The following is a 20168-nucleotide window of genomic DNA, read 5'->3' on the forward strand; positions in this document are numbered from 1 at the left end:
ATTCTTGTGTTCTTATGGAACCGATCCTCGGAACTGATCCCTGGAACATGGGGCCGCGGTTCCTTCATAATGCCTGGGATATCAGAGCTGGGCCCAAACTGTCGTTACTATACTCACGCACACACCCACAGTAGGATCAGGAACTGTGCCTGATTGTATCTTTCCTCATTCAGGGGCACCAAGTCCAATTCTGATCAGTTAGTTCTGCACCGACCCGAGGTGGTGATAAGCTGCAGACCAGAATGTGCACGGTCCATTGAGTTCACTTTCAGACAGACAACTAAAGAGCAGGGGAGAATAATAACTAGTGATTCCTACTGGACTGTACATGTATGTGGACATCAGGGGAAGCCAGGATCATCGGGCTGAAAGGGCCCTAATCTCAGCTTGTGCGCGATTGCAATGGCCTTTACTCTTCGGGTGTGGGGGAAAATTTATTGCACCTTTAGTCACTACTGCAACTTTGTGGAGATCTTAACATTTACCGCCATGGGGCAGGGGCTGTGTTGGTTTCAAGTCTCTCAGTGGTGCAACATATTCTCAATTACACTGATAGTGTGAAACAGATCTGAAAAAAGACTTGTATTTGTACAGTAACTTATTGCGTCTCTCAACTGTCTGAAAGCATTTAACATACAATGCATCATTTAGAAGTGTAGGTTTGTAGAGGCAAATGAGGCTGCTGTTTAAACATGAAGTCTGCAGTGAGAAAAGGCCATTCAGTCCATCAATCCCGCTCCACTCAGAAGTCCATCTTCAATTATCCTCCCACACACAATCTGATCCACAGCCTCCCCTGAGAAAAATACATCTCTCCACTTGATCCCTCTTAACAAATATTGATCCAGCCCCTTCTAACTGTCCCAATTTACCCCAAATCAACTCCTTTCCAAGAGGAACAGGAGGAGGCCATTCGGCCCCTTGTTCCGCCATTCAGTTAGATCACGGCTGATCTGTACCTCATCTCCATTTACCTGCCTTTGCTCCATAGCCCTCCCTACCTTCACCTGTCAAAAATCTCAGTCTTGAAAGCTTCATTTGTCCCTCAGCATCCACACCTTTTTTGCGGAGAAAACTCCAGATTTACACTAACCTTTGTGTGAAAAAATGATTCCTGACATATGATTCCTGGGTTGTGTAGCGGACACAGAGAGGCTGCAAAGAGATTAAGATAGGTTAAGCGAATGGGCTAAGGTTTGGCAGATGGAATACAATGTCGGAAAGTGTGAGGTCATCCACCTTGGGGGAAAAAAATCAGTAAAAGGGAATATTATTTGAATGGGGAGAAATTACAACATGCTGTGGTGCAGAGGGACCTGGGGGTCCTTGTGCATGAATCCCAAAAAGTTAGTTTGCAGGTGCAGCAGGTAATCAGGAAGGTGAATGGAATGTTGGCCTTCATTGCGAGAGGGATGGAGTACAAAAGCAGGGAGGTCCTTCTGCAACTGTATCGGTTATTGGTGAGGCCGCACCTGGAGTACTGCGTGCAGTTTTGGTCACCTTACTTAAGGAAGGATATACTAGCTTTGGAGCGGGGACAGAGACGATTCACTCGGCTGATTCCGGAGATGAGGGGTTACCTTATGATGATAGATTGAGTAGACTGGGTCTTTACTCGTTGGAGTTCAGAAGGATGAGGGGTGATCTTATAGAAACATTTAAAATAATGAAAGGGATACACAAGATAGAAGCAGAGAGGTTGTTTCCACTGGTCGGGGAGATTAGAACTAGGGGGCACAGCCTCAAAATACGGGGGAGACAATTTAAAACCGAGTTGAGAAGGAATTTCTTCTCCCAGAGGGTTGTGAATCTGTGGAATTCTCTGCCCAAGGAAGCAGTTGAGGCTAGCTCATTGAATGTATTCAAATCACAGATAGATAGATTTTTAATCAATAAGGGAATTAAGGGTTATGGGGAGCGGGCGGGTAAGTGGAGCTGAGTCCACGGCTAGATCAGCCATGATCTTGTTGAATGGCGGAGCAGGTTCGAGGGGCTAGATGGCCTACTCCTGTTCCTAATTCTTATGTTCTTATAACCCCTGAATGTCCGAACTCTAAATTTAAGATTACGCCCCCCCCCCGTTCTTGATTCTCCCACCAAAGGAAATAGGTTCTCCGTATCTACGCAGCCGAAAGCCTTTTTAAACCCCTCGATCAGATCAAGCCTCGATCTTGCGTCAATCCTCAATGCCACCATTTTGTGAACAAAACAATATCGCACGAACAGTAATGAGATGAATGGCCAGTTAATCTGTATTTGGTGGCATTGCTTGAGGGAGGAATGCTGGGCTCCCTGATCCTCCAAATCATGTGCTGGAGTCCTCGGTGTCCACCAGAAGTACTGACAGTGGCAGGCGGGGCCACCATTTAATGTCTCATCCAACAACGGGACCTTTAACAATGCAGCACCTCCCCAGCGCTGCACTAGGTGGCAATTTTGAGTTCAGTCAGAGGTGTAGCCGGTGGTGGAAGGCAGGGCCTGTCTTCGACTATCTTCCATGTACCAGCAAATCTGACTGGAAGCAGGTTAGTGGGAGAGTGCACACTTGGGATGTGATCCCAGTCTTGTGTATCCTGTCAGGCTGGAGCATGTGCTGTGCTGCTTGTGATCGCTGGCTCCTCCTTGGCCAGGGCGTACCCTAGCTCGAGACTTCGGCTTTGGGAAAGTAACCACAAAGGTCTCAGATAGCTTGTTTCAGATTTCAGATGGCTGCCGGAAGGCTGTCTGACGGCTGCTGTTGTGTTTCTGTCTGGGTTTCCCACCTCGTTTCTTCCCCAAAACAAGATAATATCTTTTAGAGCAATACTGGGCTTGCTTTCTGCTCATCACATACAGCCAGTGCTTAACTCATAGGGAGGGGAGGCCTCACTATAGTCTGGTCATACACAGGGGCAGCTATTCCCCATAATATACACAGGGGCAGCTATTCCCCATAATATACACAGGGGCAGCTATTCCCCATAATATACACAGGGGCAGCTATTCTCTATAATATACACAGGCTGCTATTCTCTATAATATACACAGGGGCTGCTATTCTCTACAATATACACAGGGGCTGCTATTCTCTATAATATACACAGGGGCTACTATTCTCTACAATATACACAGGGGCTGCTATTCGCTATAATATACACAGGGACTGCTATTCTCTATAATATACACAGGCTGCTATTCTCTATAATATACACAGGGGCTGCTATTCTCTACAATATACACAGGGGCTGCTATTCGCTATAATATACACAGGGACTGCTATTCTCTATAATATACATGTAAATAATATATGTAAAGAGAAAAAGGTTAGTAAAGACAAATGTAGGTCCCCTGCAGTCAGAATCAGGGGAAGTCATAACGGGGAACAAAGAAATGGCGGACCAATTGAACAAGTACTTTGGTTCGGTATTCACGAAGGAGGACACGAACAACCTTCCGGTTATAAAAGGGGTCGGGGGGTCTAGTAAGGAGGAGGAACTGAGGGAAATCCTTATTAGCCGGGAAATTGTGTTGGGGAAATTGATGGGATTGAAGGCCGATAAATCCCCAGGGCCTGATGGACTGCATCCCAGAGTACTTAAGGAGGTGGCCTTGGAAATAGTGGATGCGTTGACAGTCATTTTCCAACATTCCATTGACTCTGGATCAGTTCCTATGGAGTGGAGGGTAGCCAATGTAACCCCACTTTTTAAAAAAGGAGGGAGAGAGAAAACAGGGAATTATAGACCGGTCAGCCTGACATCGGTAGTGGGTAAAATGATGGAATCAATTATTAAGGATGTCATAGCAGTGCATTTGGAAAGAGGTGACATGATAGGTCCAAGTCAGCATGGATTTGTGAAAGGGAAATCATGCTTGACAAATCTTCTGGAATTTTTTGAGGATGTTTCCAGTAGAGTGGATAAGGGAGAACCAGTTGATGTGGTATATTTGGACTTTCAGAAGGCGTTCGACAAGGTCCCACACAAGAGATTGATGTGCAAAGTTAGAGCACATGGGATTGGGGGTAGTGTACTGACATGGATTGAGAACTGGTTGTCAGACAGGAAGCAAAGAGTAGGAGTAAATGGGTACTTTTCAGAATGGCAGGCAGTGACTAGTGGGGTACCGCAAGGTTCTGTGCTGGGGCCCCAGCTGTTTACACTGTACATTAATGATTTAGATGAGGGGATTAAATGTAGTATCTCCAAATTTGCGGATGACACTAAGTTGGGTGGCAGTGTGAGCTGCGAGGAGGATGCTGTGAGGCTGCAGAGCGACTTGGATAGGTTAGGTGAGTGGGCAAATGCATGGCAGATGAAGTATAATGTGGATAAATGTGAGGTTATCCACTTTGGTGGTAAAAACAGAGAGACAGACTATTATCTGAATGGTGACAGATTAGGAAAAGGGGAGGTGCAAAGAGACCTGGGTGTCATGGTACATCAGTCATTGAAGGTTGGCATGCAGGTGCAGCAGGCGGTTAAGAAAGCAAATGGCATGTTGGCCTTCATAGCAAGGGGATTTGAGTACAGGGGCAGGGAGGTGTTGCTACAGTTGTACAGGGCATTGGTGAGGCCACACCTGGAGTATTGTGTACAGTTTTGGTCTCCTAACCTGAGGAAGGACATTCTTGCTATTGAGGGAGTGCAGCGAAGGTTCACCAGACTGATTCCCGGGATGGCGGGACTGACCTATCAAGAAAGACTGGATCAACTGGGCTTGTATTCACTGGAGTTCAGAAGAATGAGAGGGGACCTCATAGAAACATATAAAATTCTGACGGGGTTAGACAGGTTAGATGCAGGAAGAATGTTCCCAATGTTGGGGAAGTCCAGAACCAGGGGTCACAGTCTAAGGATAAGGGGTAAGCCATTTAGGACCGAGATGCGGAGGAACTTCTTCACCCAGAGAGTGGTGAACCTGTGGAATTCTCTACCACAGAAAGTTGTTGAGGCCAATTCACTAAATATATTCAAAAAGGAGTTAGATGAGGTCCTTACTGCTAGGGGGATCAAGGGGTATGGCGAGAAAGCAGGAATGGGGTACTGAAGTTGAATGTTCAGCCATGAACTCATTGAATGGCGGTGCAGGCTAGAAGGGCCGAATGGCCTACTCCTACACCTATTTTCTATGTTTCTATGCTGCTATTCTCTATAATATACACACGGGCTGCTATTCTCTATAATATACACGGGCTGCTATTCCCTATAATATACACGGGCTGCTATTCTCTATAATGTACACGGGCTGCTATTCTCTATAATATACACGGGCTGCTATTCTCTATAATATACACAGGCTGCTATTTTCTATAATATACACAGGGGCTGCTATTCCCTATAATATACACGGGCTGCTATTCTCTATAATATACACGGGCTGCTATTCTCTATAATATACACGGGCTGCTATTCCCTATAATATACACAGGGGCTGCTATTCCCTATAATATACACGGGCTGCTATTCTCTATAATATACACGGGCTGCTATTCTCTATAATGTACACGGGCTGCTAATCTCTATAATATACACGGGCTGCTATTCTCTATAATATACACGGGCTGCTATTCTCTATAATATACACGGGCTGCTATTCTCTATAATGTACACAGGGGCTGCTATTCTCTATAATGTACACGGGCTGCTAATCTCTATAATATACACGGGCTGCTATTCTCTATAATATACACGGGCTGCTATTCCCTATAATATACACGGGCTGCTATTCTCTATAATGTACACAGGGGCTGCTATTCTCTACAATATACACGGGCTGTTATTCTCTATAATATACACAGGGGCAGCTATTCTCTATAATATACACAGGGGCTGCTATTCTCTATAATATACACAGGCTGCTATTCTCTATAATATACACAGGGGCTGCTATTCTCTATAATATACACGGGCTGCTATTCTCTATAATATACACGGTTGGTTGTTTCTCGGGTTAGCGATCCTCGCGGTATTTTTCCCCTCTCCTTTCTGCCTTGTTTCCTTTGCTGCGGAGAAATTCCTAAATCCCGGGGATCCCATGTGTACGAGAGCTGATGGACCGAGACCTGCCCTGTACTCCAGGCCCCCGCTGGTGCTCTCGCCGTTCCGCAGTGCCTCATCCCACATAGTTGGTAGCTGAGAGCATCGGGTAGCAGTGAGGTGGTCCCACCCTGGGCAAAACAAAATTGTTTTGCAAAAACCACCGTCATTTGACACGCCCTTGCTTGATCGCTTCCTGGCACCCGATCACAGGATAAGCGAACAGCAGCTGCAGCCAAGGCCATGACAAGCTGTTCCACCCTCTTGGCTGGAGGAGGCTGCCTGGGGGCAAACAGCCTACAAACAAGGCTGGCTTTGTTTAATATAAGCAGCCCTGATGGCAAAATAGGATGCATACCCCTATATGCAGCTGAAAAATATGCATATGTCTATATCTACGCACTCATGCTTATATCTGGGGAAAGGTGAGTGCAGGCATGGGGAGGAATGGGAATTGAGAGGCGATGAGAAAGCCTGGAGAGTGGGTAACCGTGTGTGTGGCACATTACCTGAGGGCTATTTTGTTTTTTTCCTGCTGTGTGCTGCTCACTAATCTGTTACTATGGCTACAGACAATGTTGGCCTCTGTTTGAGTTCCTTAAGGTGCAGTTACTCTATTCAAGGTGTTTTTTTTTCCCTGTGATTCCAGCCCGTAGTAACAAGTGCGTACTGATAGCCTGGGATTTATTTGCAAGTAAACAAAACCAATCTATATATTCTTTCAATCCCCTCGACCTTCCCTCGGTTGTTGCCCGATTAAAGAGCTGATCACCACCTGGTTTCCGGTTGTTGCACCCAAAATCAAATCTTTCCTGATACTGAGAGACTTGCTGTGTATTTCTAGCAACCATCCCCTGCCCTCGCTCCAGAGATTCCTCGCTTTCCCCTCCTATTGCTCAAATACTTTAATGTGGGTGACGTTGGCAAAGTGCCATTTATTACTGATTACAATTTTTCTGCGGTTGGATATTCTCGGGTTTGCCTACCCACTATCCAACCAGACAATAGCATAAGCCAGAGAGGCTGGTGTGGTACATAAACCCCGGCATAGATCAGTTGGGCTGAATGGCCTGTTTCAGTGCTCTAGTTGCTATGTAAGAGTGTATCCCTCTTGACATGTGAACTGGATAATGTGTCTTTCACGTGCGCTCGCATGTACATAAGAAATAGGAGCAGGAGTCAGCCATTCGGTCCTTCGAGCCTGCCCCGCCATTCAACAAGATCAAGGCTGATCTTCGACCTCAACTCCATCTTCCCGCATTATCTTCAAATCACTTAATTCGCTTAGTTTCCAAAAATGTATCGACTTCTGTCTTGAATATGTTCAAAGACTGAGCCTCCACATCCCTCTGGGGCAGAGAATTCCAAAGATTCACCACCCTCTGAGTGAAGAAATTTCTCCTCATCTCAGTCCTAAATGGCCGACCCCTTATTCTGAGACTGTGACCCCTGGTTCTAGACTCCCCAGCCAGGGGGGGAAACATCCTCCCTGCATCTACCCTGTCAATCCCTGTAAGAATTATGTGAAATAAATCCAAGTACCAGTTTTGATAACTGACCAGTTCTACATATTTTGTCAACAATTCTATCGTCTCTATTTGTTTTTATTTAATGCATTCAGTAACTGTCTCAATGAAATATGTAACGTGAATGTTCTCTAATACATCTAAATTTAATATTAAGGAACAATTTACCGTTTAATTAAAAGTTTTTAAAATGATGTAAAAGTTTTAAAGATGTTTTGTGAGGGTGGTTTAGTCTTGACAGATTTTTTTGTAGGCAGGTACATCAACAGCACTTGACACAGCTTTTAATCGTTAAGCTGTTTCATTTCACAGAAAGCAAGCGAACACAGAGACCAACAATTATGGTGCAGACTCCCTTCATTCAATCATTTGTCTTTGTAAATAATATAAAACAATAAAGTTGCTGTTCTTCCCCACATCAGTGAGTCACATTACTTCACTGAAGCAAAATAACTTCTAACTGCTATTGTGTATCTTACCCTTCTGAGTCTGCTATTGCATCTTTCCCTTTTCAAAAAATAACTCTGCGTATATCTCTGTTTTGTTCACAAACAGGGGAACCCCAGCTCAGTATCTGGGCCCAGGGACCCCCACAACATGACAGATGTGAGATTTTATCCATTACCGAGTCAGGCTGACAAATTGCTGCTTTTCAGTATTTGGGGAAATGACTTCAATGACCTGCTCATTAGCAATTTAACCACCTTTTGTATCGGTGTTCCTTTAAACTTGCGTGAATGCACTTTGCTTTATACAATCGCTTAAATAAAATAGTTCAATCCCAAATCATGATTTATCCACCATCCGTTGTCCTGAAGAGATGCTGGCTGAAGTCCTTGCGGTAATCCTACAGCATCTTTCATCACCTCAGGATGTCCTGAGGTGCTTCACGGCCAATGAAGTACTTTTGGAGTGTAGTCACTGTTGTAATGTAGGAAACGCAGCAGCCAATTTGTGCACAGCAAGCTCCCACAAACAGGAATGAGATAATGATCAGATAATCTGTTTTAGTGATGTTGATTCAATGATAAATATTGGCCAAAACACTGGAATCTCCTGTTGATCTTAGAATTGCACCATGGGATGATTTATAAGAAATAGGAGCAGGAGTAGGCCATTCGGCCCTTCGAGCCTGCACCACCATTCAATGAGTTCATGGCTGAACATGCAACTTCAGTACCCCATTCCTGCTTTCTCACCATACCCCTTGATCCCCCGAGTCGTAAGGACTACATTGAACTCCTTTTTGAATATATTTAGTGAATTGGCCTCAACAACTTTCTGTGGTAGAGAATTCCACAGGTTCACCACTCTCTGGGTGAAGAAGTTTCTCCTCATCTCGGTCCTAAATGGCTTACCCCTTATCCTTAGACTGTGACCCCTGGTTCTGGACTTCCCCAACATTGGGAACATTCTTCCTGCATCTAACCTGTCTAAACCCATCAGAATTTTAAACGTTTCTATGAGATCCCCTCTCATTCTTCTGAACTCCAGTGAATACAAGCCCAGTTGATCCAGTCTTTCTTGATGTGTCAGTCCCGCCATCCCGGTAATCAATCTGGTGAACCTTCGCTGCACTTCCTCAATAGCAAGAATGTCCTTCCTCAAGTTAGGAGACCAAAACTGTACACAATACTCCAGGTGTGGCCTCACCAAGGCCCTGTACAACTGTAGCAACACCTCCCTGCCCCTGTACTCAAATCCCCTCACTATGAAGGCCAACATGCCATTTGCTTTCTTAACCGCCTGCTATACCTGCATGCCAACCTTCAATGACTGATGTACCATGACACCCAGGTCTCGTTGCACCTCCCCTTTTCCTAATCTGTCACCATTCAGATAATAGTCTGTTCTCTCTGTTTTTACCACCAAAGTGGATAACCTCACATTTGTCCACATTATACTTCATCTGCCATGCATTTGCCCACTCACCTAACCTATCCAAGTCACTTTGCAGCCTCATAGCATCCGCCTCGCAGCTCACACTGCCACCCAACTTAGTGTCATCCGCAAACTTGGAGATACTACATTTAATCCCCTCGTCTAAATCATTAATGTACAATGTAAACAGCTGGGGCCCCAGCACAGAACCTTGCGGTACCCCACTAGTCACTGCCTGCCATTCTGAAAAGTACCAATTTACTCCTACTCTTTGCTTCCTGTCTGACAACCAGTTCTCAATCCATGTCAGCACACTACCCCCAATCCCATGTGCTTTAACTTTGCACATTAATCTCTTGTATGGGACCTTGTCGAAACCCTTCTGAAAGTCCAAATATACCACATCAACTGGTTCTCCCTTGTCCACTCTACTGGAAACATCCTCAAAAAATTCCAGAAGATTTATCAAGCATGATTTCCCTTTCACAAATCCATGCTGACTTGGACCTATCATGTCACCTTTTTCCAAATGCGCTGCTATGACATCCTTAATAATTGATTCCATCATTTTACCCACTACTGATGTCAGGCTGACCGGTCTATAATTCCCTGTTTTCTCTCTCCCTCCTTTTTTAAAAAGTGGGGTTACATTGGCTACCCTCCACTCGATAGGAACTGATCCAGAGTCTATGGAATGTTGGAAAATGACTGTCAATGCATCCGCTATTTCCAAGGCCACCTCCTTAAGTACTCTGGGATGCAGTCCATCAGGCCCTGGGGATTTATCGGCCTTCAATCCCATCAATTTCCCCAACACAATTTCCCGACTAATAAGGATTTCCCTCAGTTCCTCCTTCTTACTAGACCCTCTGACCCCTTTTATATCCTCCTTAGTGAATACCGAACCAAAGTATTTATTCAATTGGTCTGCCATTTCTTTGTTCCCAGTTATGACTTCCCCTGATTCTGACTGCAGGGGACCTATGTTTGTCTTTACTGACCTTTTTCTCTTTACATATCTATAGAAACTTGCAGTCTGTCTTAATGTTACCTGCAAACTTCCTCTCGTAATCTATTTTCCCTGCCCTAATCAAACCCTTTGTCCTCCTCTGCTGAGTTCTAAATTTCTCCCAGTCCCCAGGTTCACTGCTATATTTCTGGCCAATTTGTATGCCACTTCCTTGGCTTTAATACTATCCTGATTTCCCTTGATAGCCACGGTTGAGCCACCTTTCCTTTTTTATTTTTACGCCAGACAGGGATGTACAGTTGATGTAGTTCATCCATGCGGTCTCTAAATGTCTGCCATTGCCCGTCCACAGTCAACCCCTTAAGTATCATTCGCCAATCTATCCTAGCCAATTCGCGCCTCATACCTTCAGAGTTACCCTTCTTTAAGTTCTGGACCATGGTCTCTGAATTAACTGTTTCATTCTCCATCCTAATGCAGAATTCCACCATATTATGGTCACTCTTCCCCAAGGGGCCTCGCACAACGAGATTGCTAATTAATCATCTCTCATTACACAACACCCAGTCTAAGATGGCCTCCCCCCTAGTTGGTTCCTCGACATATTGGTCTAGAAAACCATTCCTTATGCACTCCAGGAAATCCTCCTCCACCGTATTGCTTCCAGTTTGGTTAGCCCAATCTATATGCATATTAAAGTCACCCATGATAACTGCTGCACCTTTATTGCATGCACCCCTAATTTCCTGTTTGATGCCCTCCCCAACATCACTACTACTGTTTGGAGGTCTGTACACAACTCCCACTAACGTTTTTTGCCCTTTGGTGTTCTGCAGCTCTACCCATATAGATTTTACATCATCCAAGCTAATGTCCTTCCTAACTATTGCATTAATCTCCTCTTTAACCAGCAATGCTACCCCACTTCCTTTTCCCTTTATTCTATCCTTCCTGAATGTTGAATACCCATGGATGTTGAGTTCCCAGCCCTGATCATCCTGGAGCCACGTCTCTGTAATCCCAATCACATCATATCCGTTAACATCTATTTGCACAGTTAATTTATCCACCTTATTACGGATACTCCTTGCATTAAGACACAAAGCCTTCAGGCTTGTTTTTTTTAACACCCTTTGTCCTTTTAGAATTATGATGTAGTGTGGCCCTTTCTGTTTCTTGCCTTTGTTTACTCGGCCTTCCACTATTGCTTTTTACCTTTCTACCATCTGTTTCTGACTCCATATTACTTCGCCCTGTCTCGCTGCATAGGTTCCCATCCCCCTGCCATATTAGTTTAAACACTCCTGAACTGCATTAGCAAATGTTATCCCTAGGACATCAGTTCCAGTCCTGCCCAAGTGCAGACCGTCCCTTTTGTACAGGTCCCACTTCCCCCAGAACTGGTTCCAATGTCCCAGGAATTTAAATCCCTTCCTCTTGCACCACTGCTCAAGCCACGTATTTATTCTCACTGATGGGGGAGACTAGAACTAGAGGGCATAATCTTAGAATCAGGGGCCGCACATTTAAAACAGAGATGAGGAGAAATTTCTTCTCTCAGAGGGTTGTGGATCTGTGGAATTCGCTGCCTCAGATAAGTTTCAAGAAGATCACCTCACATTCTTCTGAATTTCAATAAGATCATGGCTGATCTGATCATGGACTCAGCTCCACTTCCCCGCCCGCTCCCCATAACCCTTTTTCCCTTATTGTTTAAGAAACTGTCTATTTCTGTCTTAAATTTATTCAATGTCCCAGCTTCCACAGCTCTCTGAGGCAGCGAATTCCACAGATTTACAACTCTCTGAGAGAAGAAATTTCTCCTCATCTCTGTTTTAAATGTGCGACCCCTTATTCTAAGATTATGCCCTCTAGTTCTAGTCTCCCCCATCAGTGGAAACATCCTCTCTGCATCCACCCCGTCAAGCCCTCTTATAATCTTATACGTTTCGATAAGATCGCCTCGCATTCTTCTGAATTCCAATGAGTAGAGGCCCAACCTACTCCATAAGTCAACCCCCTCATCTCCAGAATCAACCTAGTGAACCTTCTCTGAACTGCCTCCAAAGCAAGTATATCCTTTCGTAAATATGGAAACCAAAACTGCACGCAGTATTCCAGGTGTGGCCTCACCAATACCCTGTATAGCTGTAGCAAGACTTCCCTGCTTTTATACTCCATCCCCTTTGCAATAAAGGCCAAGATTCCATTGGCCTTCCTAATCACTTGCTGTACCTGCATACTATCCTTTTGTGTTTCAGGCACAAGTACCCCCAGGTCCCGCTGTACTGCGGCACTTTGCAATCTTTCTCCATTTAAGTAATAACTTGCTCTTTGATTTTTTTCTACAAAGTGCATAACCTCACACTTTCCAACATTATACTCCATCTGCCAAATTTTTGCCCACTCACTTAGCCTGTCTACGTCCTTTTGCAGATTTTTTGTGTCCTCCTCACACATTGCTTTTCCTCCCATCTTTGTATCATCAGCAAACTTGGCTACGTTACATCTGTCCCTTCCTCCCAGTCGTTAAAATAGATTGTAAATAGCTGGGGTCCCAGCACTGATCCCTGCGGCACCCCACTAGTTACTGATTGACAACCCGAGAATGACCCATTTATCCCGACTCTGTTCGTTAGCCAATCCTCTATCCATGCTAATATATTACCCCCAACCCTGTGAACTTTTATCTTGTGCAGTAACCTTTTATGTCCACCCACTGCAGACGGGGCCTCGTTTTAGCATCTCATCCAAAAGACAGCACCTCCGACAGTGCAGCGCTCCCTCAGTACTGCCCCTCCTCCGACAGTGCGGCACTCCCTCAGTACTGCCCCTCCGACAGTGCGGCACTCCCTCAGTACTACCCCTCCTCCGACAGTGCGACGCTCCCTCAGCACTGCCCCTCCGACAGTGCGACGCTCCCTCAGTACTGCCCCTCCGACAGTGCGACACTCCCTCAGTACTTTCCCTCCGACAGTGCGACACTCCCTCAGTACTGCCCCTCCGACAGTGCGACACTCCCTCAGTACTGCCCCTCCGACAGTGCGGCACTCCCTCAATACTGCACTGGAGTGTTGACCTGAATTATGTGCTCAGGTCTCTGGAGGGAGGTTTGAACTTTGTCCTAATTTGAAGGCGAGAGTGCTGCCACTGAGACATGCCTGATACTTTCTTTGCAGTGTTTTACAGCTGAGAGTCTTGTCCACTTGTGAGGAGATTAAGGACTGGAGTTGGATGTAGTCCAAAGCAGGCAGGGGCCCAGGCTCCCTTCCCTCAGAGGCAGAAACAATTTGGTCGGGTTTCTGCAATTCAGCTGCTTTTCCCGCTGCCTTCTCCTGGTGCCAATCCACAAATTACCAGGTTTCGAGCAGCCAGTTCCACAATTTGCCATGGTGGGATTTGGAGTCCACTGGCAGAGAGAGACGGGCTTGGAGCCGTGGTCTCTGCCAGGCACTGGAGCTCGAGACAAAGTCTTTGCTTGTCGGCTTTATTTGAGGGGATGGTGCTCGCGGACAACACACGATGGGGCGCAGGCTGGGGCAGCCCGCATGTTACAGTCTCAGTCCCAGGGCCATGAGCCTCATAACTTCCCCGTGGTACTGGTCTCACTTTTACCCTCAGCTCCAGGGCCGTTGCATCGCTTCCTCATGGCCTTCATCCTTGGCTTACAATAACTCAGCATTTGGAAGAGTGGGTCCCATGACTAAAGCATCGTGTTTGGGCAGCACGCCAGAGGCACTCCAGCTCCCTGGGGAGGTGCGACGGGGTCAGGGATAAATACAGTTGCTGTCGATCAGTGATCTTTTGATGTAATGTGATGGTTGCCTTTGATTTCCGCAGTGACCGACATTTCTCCTCTTCGCAGGGCGCGGGTCTCACAACGGGCGCTCAGGCAGGGTCCAGTCTGGCCTCGTCCCGCCAGTACGCACGACAGAGGGTGACACGGGTAAACCTCAGGGACTTCATCTTCTACATGGAGCAGGAGCGGGATACGAGGCACTCCCTGGTACTGTACCGGGCGCTGCTGAAGTAGAGGGCGGGGCACAGAGGGCTCGGCCTCTCTGACCCACATCCGCAGGCGACCAGCATTCCGTGACTGTCGCCTTGTGCCTTTTTCGAAAACAAATCATTTAGTATCCATGTTTACTGTTGCCTCAGACCTCATCTTCCGATAACCTTTAGATACCTCCGGGTGAATGTCTGCATCCAGTATTTAAATTCTCCACAAATCCCCATCCCATTTTTGTCGATATGTCTTAGAGATTAAAAAAAGAACAACTGTGAATGCTGGTAAATCCGTAATGAAAATACTGGAACACACTCACACACACACTTTCATATATACACACACACACTTTCATATACACACACATACATACACACACCCTCTGATACACACACACACTCTCTCTGATACACACACACACACTCTCTCTCACACACACACTCTCATACACACACACACACACACTCTCATATACACACACACACACACACACACACAAACACTTTCATATACACACACACTCCCACACACACACACACATACTCTCACATATATATACACACACACTTTCATATATACACACACACACACACACATTTACAGACTTACACATATGCACACACACATACAGATCTATGCACACTCACGCACATACAGACTTACACATACACACACATACAGACTTACACACACACACGCGCGTGCGCGCGCATACACACATATCATCATCATAGGAAGTCCCTCGAAACGAGGATGACTTGTTTACGCGCCAAAGAAAGATGAGTTCCCAGGTGTTTCACTGAGGGTCCTCATATTCCGGATCCCGAACTACATCCTGAAGGGTGGAAGATGCCTGTGCGTGCATACACACACACACACACAGACTTACACACACAGAATTATACATACACATACACACACACACACACAGACTTACACATACACATACACACACACAGAATTATACATACACACACACACAGACTTACACATACACATACACACACACACATACACAGACTTACACATACACATATACACACACACACAGACACACACAGACTTACACACACACACACACAGACTTACACACACACACACACACACACAGACTTACACATACACATACACACACAGACAACTCACTCACTCACTCTCACACACACGACCGGTTTGTCTGTGCCCGAGACACGAGGCAGGAATACAATTCTGAGTCAGTGTCTGAGAAGGGAAAGGGCCCCTGAACAAAAGGCTACCCGACCTTTCCCTCTCCCAGTGCCTCACGGACCCGCTGTGTGTGTGTAGCAGTTTTAGATTTGAATTTTGCCTTTCCCTCTCCCCGTCTGTGTTTATTTGCGGTGGGGAAAGGGGGCACTAGAATTACACAGCTGCCTATTGTCATCTTCTCGGATCTTGTTTCGATACTTTGTTTGTTCATATTATGTTATATTATGTTGTAGCCTACGCCAGGAGTGGCAAGTCGCAATAGCTGCTCCTGTATTCAGAAGCCTTTAGCAGTATTGAGAACTATACGTTGAAGGGAAATATATATATTTTTTTCTAGTTTATAACTTTATTTAAAGGGTTACACGGCAGGGACCCGGTGAGATGGCCTGCGATATTTTAGCTGTGAGGAGATGTTCTCAGCCAAGATCTCCTTCACGAGTAGATTAAACCAGCCAGTCACCAGCGCGTGATCTGTTTGTACCGATCACTGTGGGGGGTCGTTTAATTTAAACTCATTTTAAAAGTTTTCCTCTAACTTTTATTGGGAGGGTGGGATTAGCACAAGTGTTCCGTTGCTCCGCGAATCGCCTCCCTCTCTCTCTCCCTCACAGAACTGCTGCTGTTGCGCTAAACCTAACTCACAATGGAGCGAGGCGGGTTACAGAAGGCCCCAGCTTCCGATCCCGGTCAGAGCAGAGTCACTGAGCCACCGCCGCAGTTAAACCTCGGTGTCCCCGCGCTGAGGTGGGGCTGCCTATTGGTTATGCAGCGACCCCTGGCCACAGTGCCTATGCTGCTGTGGCATGAGTCGGGAATCCGGTTTGACTGTGCCGCCCCCCATGGGTGAAGTGCCAATGGGCACTCGGAACTGTCGGGAAATCTCCCCCAACAAGTGGCCTATGCGGCAGATCTTCCTGTTCCTGCTCGCCTAAGGATCTCGTGGCAGTAAGGGGGTCCTCTGTCTGGGCACAGAATTGGGGGAAATCTGCCCAAAAATCTTCAGGAAGAAAATTGAGGACAAAAAAAAAAGAGGAGCCGAATTATTCTCGCCTCAGCTCCCCCCCCCCCACCACCCGCCCGAGTCTCCCCACCCACCTCCGTCTCCCTCATCCCACACCCTCCGTCTCCCTTCCCCCTCCCCCACCGTCTCCCTCTGCCCCTCCCCCCGTCTCCCTCACCCCTCCCACCCCCCATCTCCCTCCCAACCCCCCTCCCGTCTCCCCCCATCCTCCGTCTCCCTCCCCCCCTCCCCCTCCGTCTCGCTCCGCCCCCCCGTCTCCCTCCGCCCTTCCCCCGTCTCCCTCCGACATCTCATCCCGCCCCCCACGTCTCCCTCTGCCCCCCCGTCTCCCTCCACCCCCACCTTAGTACCCCCCCTCTCCCTTCCCCCATTTTAACTCACCGGTCCCCCAATACTGGTTTATAATTCCACCTCTCCACTACTAATAAATCACTCCTCTCACCCCAAATATTTCACCTTTTTCTCCCCAATTTTAATAAATTTCCTCCCCCAGTATTCTTTCATCACTTCCCCCTTTCCCCAGTATTAATGCCCCCCTTCCCCGGTATTAATGCCCCTTTTCCCAGTATTAATGCCCCTTTCCCCGGTATTAATGCCCCTTTTCCCAGTATTAATGCCCCTTTCCCCGATATTAATGCCCCATTCCCCAGTATTAATGCCCCCTTTCCCCGGTATTAATGCCCCTTTCCCTGATATTAATGCCCCTTTCCCCAGTATTAATGCCCCTTTCCCCAGTATTAATGCCCCTTTCCCCAGTATTAATGCCTCCTTCCCCAGTATTAATGCCCCCTTCCGCAGTATTAATGCCCCTTTCCCCGTTATTAATTCCACCTTTCCCCAGTATTAATTCCCCCTTTCCCCAGTATTAATGCCCTTTTCCCTGTATTAATTCCCCTGTTCCCCAGTGTTAATGCCCTTTTCCCCAGTATTAATGCCCCCTTTCCCCAGTATTAATGTCCCTTTCCCTAGTATTAATGCCCCCTTTCCCCAGTATTAATGCCCCTATCCCCAGCATTAATGCCCCCTTTCCCCAGTATTAATATCCCTTTCCCTAGTATTAATGCCCCCTTTCCCCAGTATTAATGCCCCTTTCCCCTGTATTAATTCCCCCGTTCCCCAGTGTTAATGTCCTTTTCCCCAGTGTTAATGCCCCCTTTCCCCAGTATTAATTCCCCCTTTCCCCAGTATTAATGCTCCCTTTCGCAGTATTAATGCCCCTTTCCCCGGTATTAATGCCCCTTTCCCCGGTATTAATTCCCCCTTTCCCCAGTATTTCATGGAGTATTTCACAGAGTAACTGTGAATATTCAGGCCGATGCTTTCACATGAGAGAAATGTTGACCTCTTAGTCCGTGTAGTCCATCTACAAAGTGCGAGCTATCATCGCCCCGCTCCGTACAGCCCTAGTGTGTGTGTACACTACACTTCGACCCACAGTCAGAGAGAGAGAGAGAGAGGTGGGCTGGTCTTCCAATCTATGATGTTCCCTTGTGCTTTGCCCCCCCTGAATCCTGCGTGGAGCGCACGGTAACCTCTGTCAGGCTGGTCGGATTTATCTCAACCCTCACCCCTGGGTGGACAATAGTGCCCTGGGACTCTGAGGCAATTTGGTTTTAACATAGTGAAGTATCGGGGGGTGGGAGGGAGGGACGGGAGAGAAAAAGCACAAATAAAGCAATTTGTCAGTCAGTTTAAGAATAGTTTTAATAATTTTTTACGGTTCTTAAAGAACAAGCAGGTATATTTGCACTTCATCTGCAGTCTAGCCAAAATATTATTTAAGGTGTTAACTCGAATGAGCGAGCACACAATCATGTAGGAAACAGAAGAGCTGGTTTTAGAAAGACAATAATTTGTACATAGTGTTTACAAAGACTTTTGTGTTTATTAGAATTGGGTTATTTTTGGTATGGGACCCTGTACATACGATTTCGCTCGGCAGTCCGTGTGCAAAGACATCCTCGCAAACTTTGTACTTATTTTGTAAAGAAATAAAATCGCTGTTTATTAAACATTTTATGTGGGATCCTTTCTCTCATTAACACTGAAAGAACGTTTAAAAAATAAAGTCCGCCCCCACCCCAGTTATGGGAAAGAGCAGGGGGGGTGCGACTAATTGGACAGCTCTTGAGCCGGCGCGGGCATGAGGGGCCAAATGTTTTCCTTCCGTTACCTCCTTTGGGGGCAAAGGAAACCAGCAGCATGATTGTTATTTCCTCGACACACTCTTCCCAACGCACATCAATCCAATTGACCTTGAAAAAAGAAAGACTTGCATTTCTATAGCACCTTTCACAATTACAGCATGTCCAAAAGCGCTTCACAGCCAGTGAATGAAGTGCAGTCAAATGTAGGAAACGCAGCAGCCAATTTGCGCACAGCAAGCTCCCACAAACAGTAATGACCTGAAAATCTGTTCTTGTGATGTTGGTTGAGGGATAAATATTGGCCAGGCCACCCGGGGAGAACCCCCCCCACTCTTCCTCGAAATAGTGGCATGGACTCTTTCATTTCCACCTGAGAGGGCAGATGGGGCCTCGGTTTAACGTCTCATCTGAAAGTCGGCACCTCTGACAGTGCAGCACTTCCTCAGTACTGCACTGCGAGTGTCAGCCTAGATTTTTGTGCTCAACATAAGAAATATGAGCAGGAGTAGGCCGTTTGGCCCCTCGAGCCTGCTCCACCATTCAATAAGATCATGGCTGATCTGATCATGGACTCAGCTCCACTTCCCTGCCCACTCCCCATAACCCTTTATTCCCTTATCTGTCTATCTCTGCCTTAAATATATTCAATGACCCAGTCTCCACTGCTCTCTCAATCAGAGAATTCCACCGATTTACAACCATCTGAGAAGAAATTTCTCCTCATAGTTTTAAATGGACGGCCCCTTATTCTGAGACTATGCCCCCTAGTTTTAGTTTCCCCCATGAGTGAAAACATCCTCTCTGCATCCACCTTGTCGAGCCTCCTCATTATCTTATATGTTTCGATAAGATCACCTCTCATTCTTCTGAACTCCAATGAGTAGAGGCCCAACCTGCTCAACCTGTCTTCATAAGTCAACCCCCTCATCTCCGGAATCAACTTAGTGAACCTTCTCTGAACTGCCTCCAATGCAAGTATATCCTTCCTTAAATACGGAGACCAAACACAGAACTCCAGGTGTGGCCTCACCAATACCCTACACAATTGTATCAGGACTTCTCTGCTTTTATACTCTTATCTCCCTTGCAGTAAAGGCCAACATTCTATTTACCTTCCTGATCACTTGCTGTACCTGCATACTAACTTTTGTGTTTCATGCACAAGGACCCCGAGGTCTCTCTGTACTGCAGCACTTTGCAATTTTTCTCCATTTACATTGTAATTTGCTTTTCTATTTTTTCTGCCAAAGTGGATAACCTCACATTTTCCCACATTATACTCCATCTGACAAATGTTTGCCCACTCACTTAGCCTGTCTATATCCCTTTGCAGATTTTTTGTGTCCTCCTCACAATTTGCTTTCCCACCCATC

At 46.3% G+C, this 20168-nt stretch overlaps 1 protein-coding gene across 1 annotated transcript in view; it reads left to right on the forward strand.

Annotated features, from left to right (window-relative positions):
• The window catches only part of LOC139278232 (transcription initiation factor TFIID subunit 4-like), a 350027-nt gene extending 333097 nt beyond the window's left edge, over window positions 1-16930 (forward strand). The window contains exon 16 of the mRNA XM_070896875.1: window positions 14260-16930. Within this exon, the coding sequence (XP_070752976.1) occupies window positions 14260-14427 (168 nt within the window). The 3' untranslated portion in view covers window positions 14428-16930. The remainder of the gene's footprint in view (window positions 1-14259) is intronic.
• The last annotated feature ends 3238 nt before the right edge of the window (window positions 16931-20168 follow it).

This window comes from Pristiophorus japonicus, chromosome 13, assembly GCF_044704955.1.
Source record: "Pristiophorus japonicus isolate sPriJap1 chromosome 13, sPriJap1.hap1, whole genome shotgun sequence".
Classification (NCBI taxonomy): domain Eukaryota; kingdom Metazoa; phylum Chordata; class Chondrichthyes; family Pristiophoridae; genus Pristiophorus; species Pristiophorus japonicus.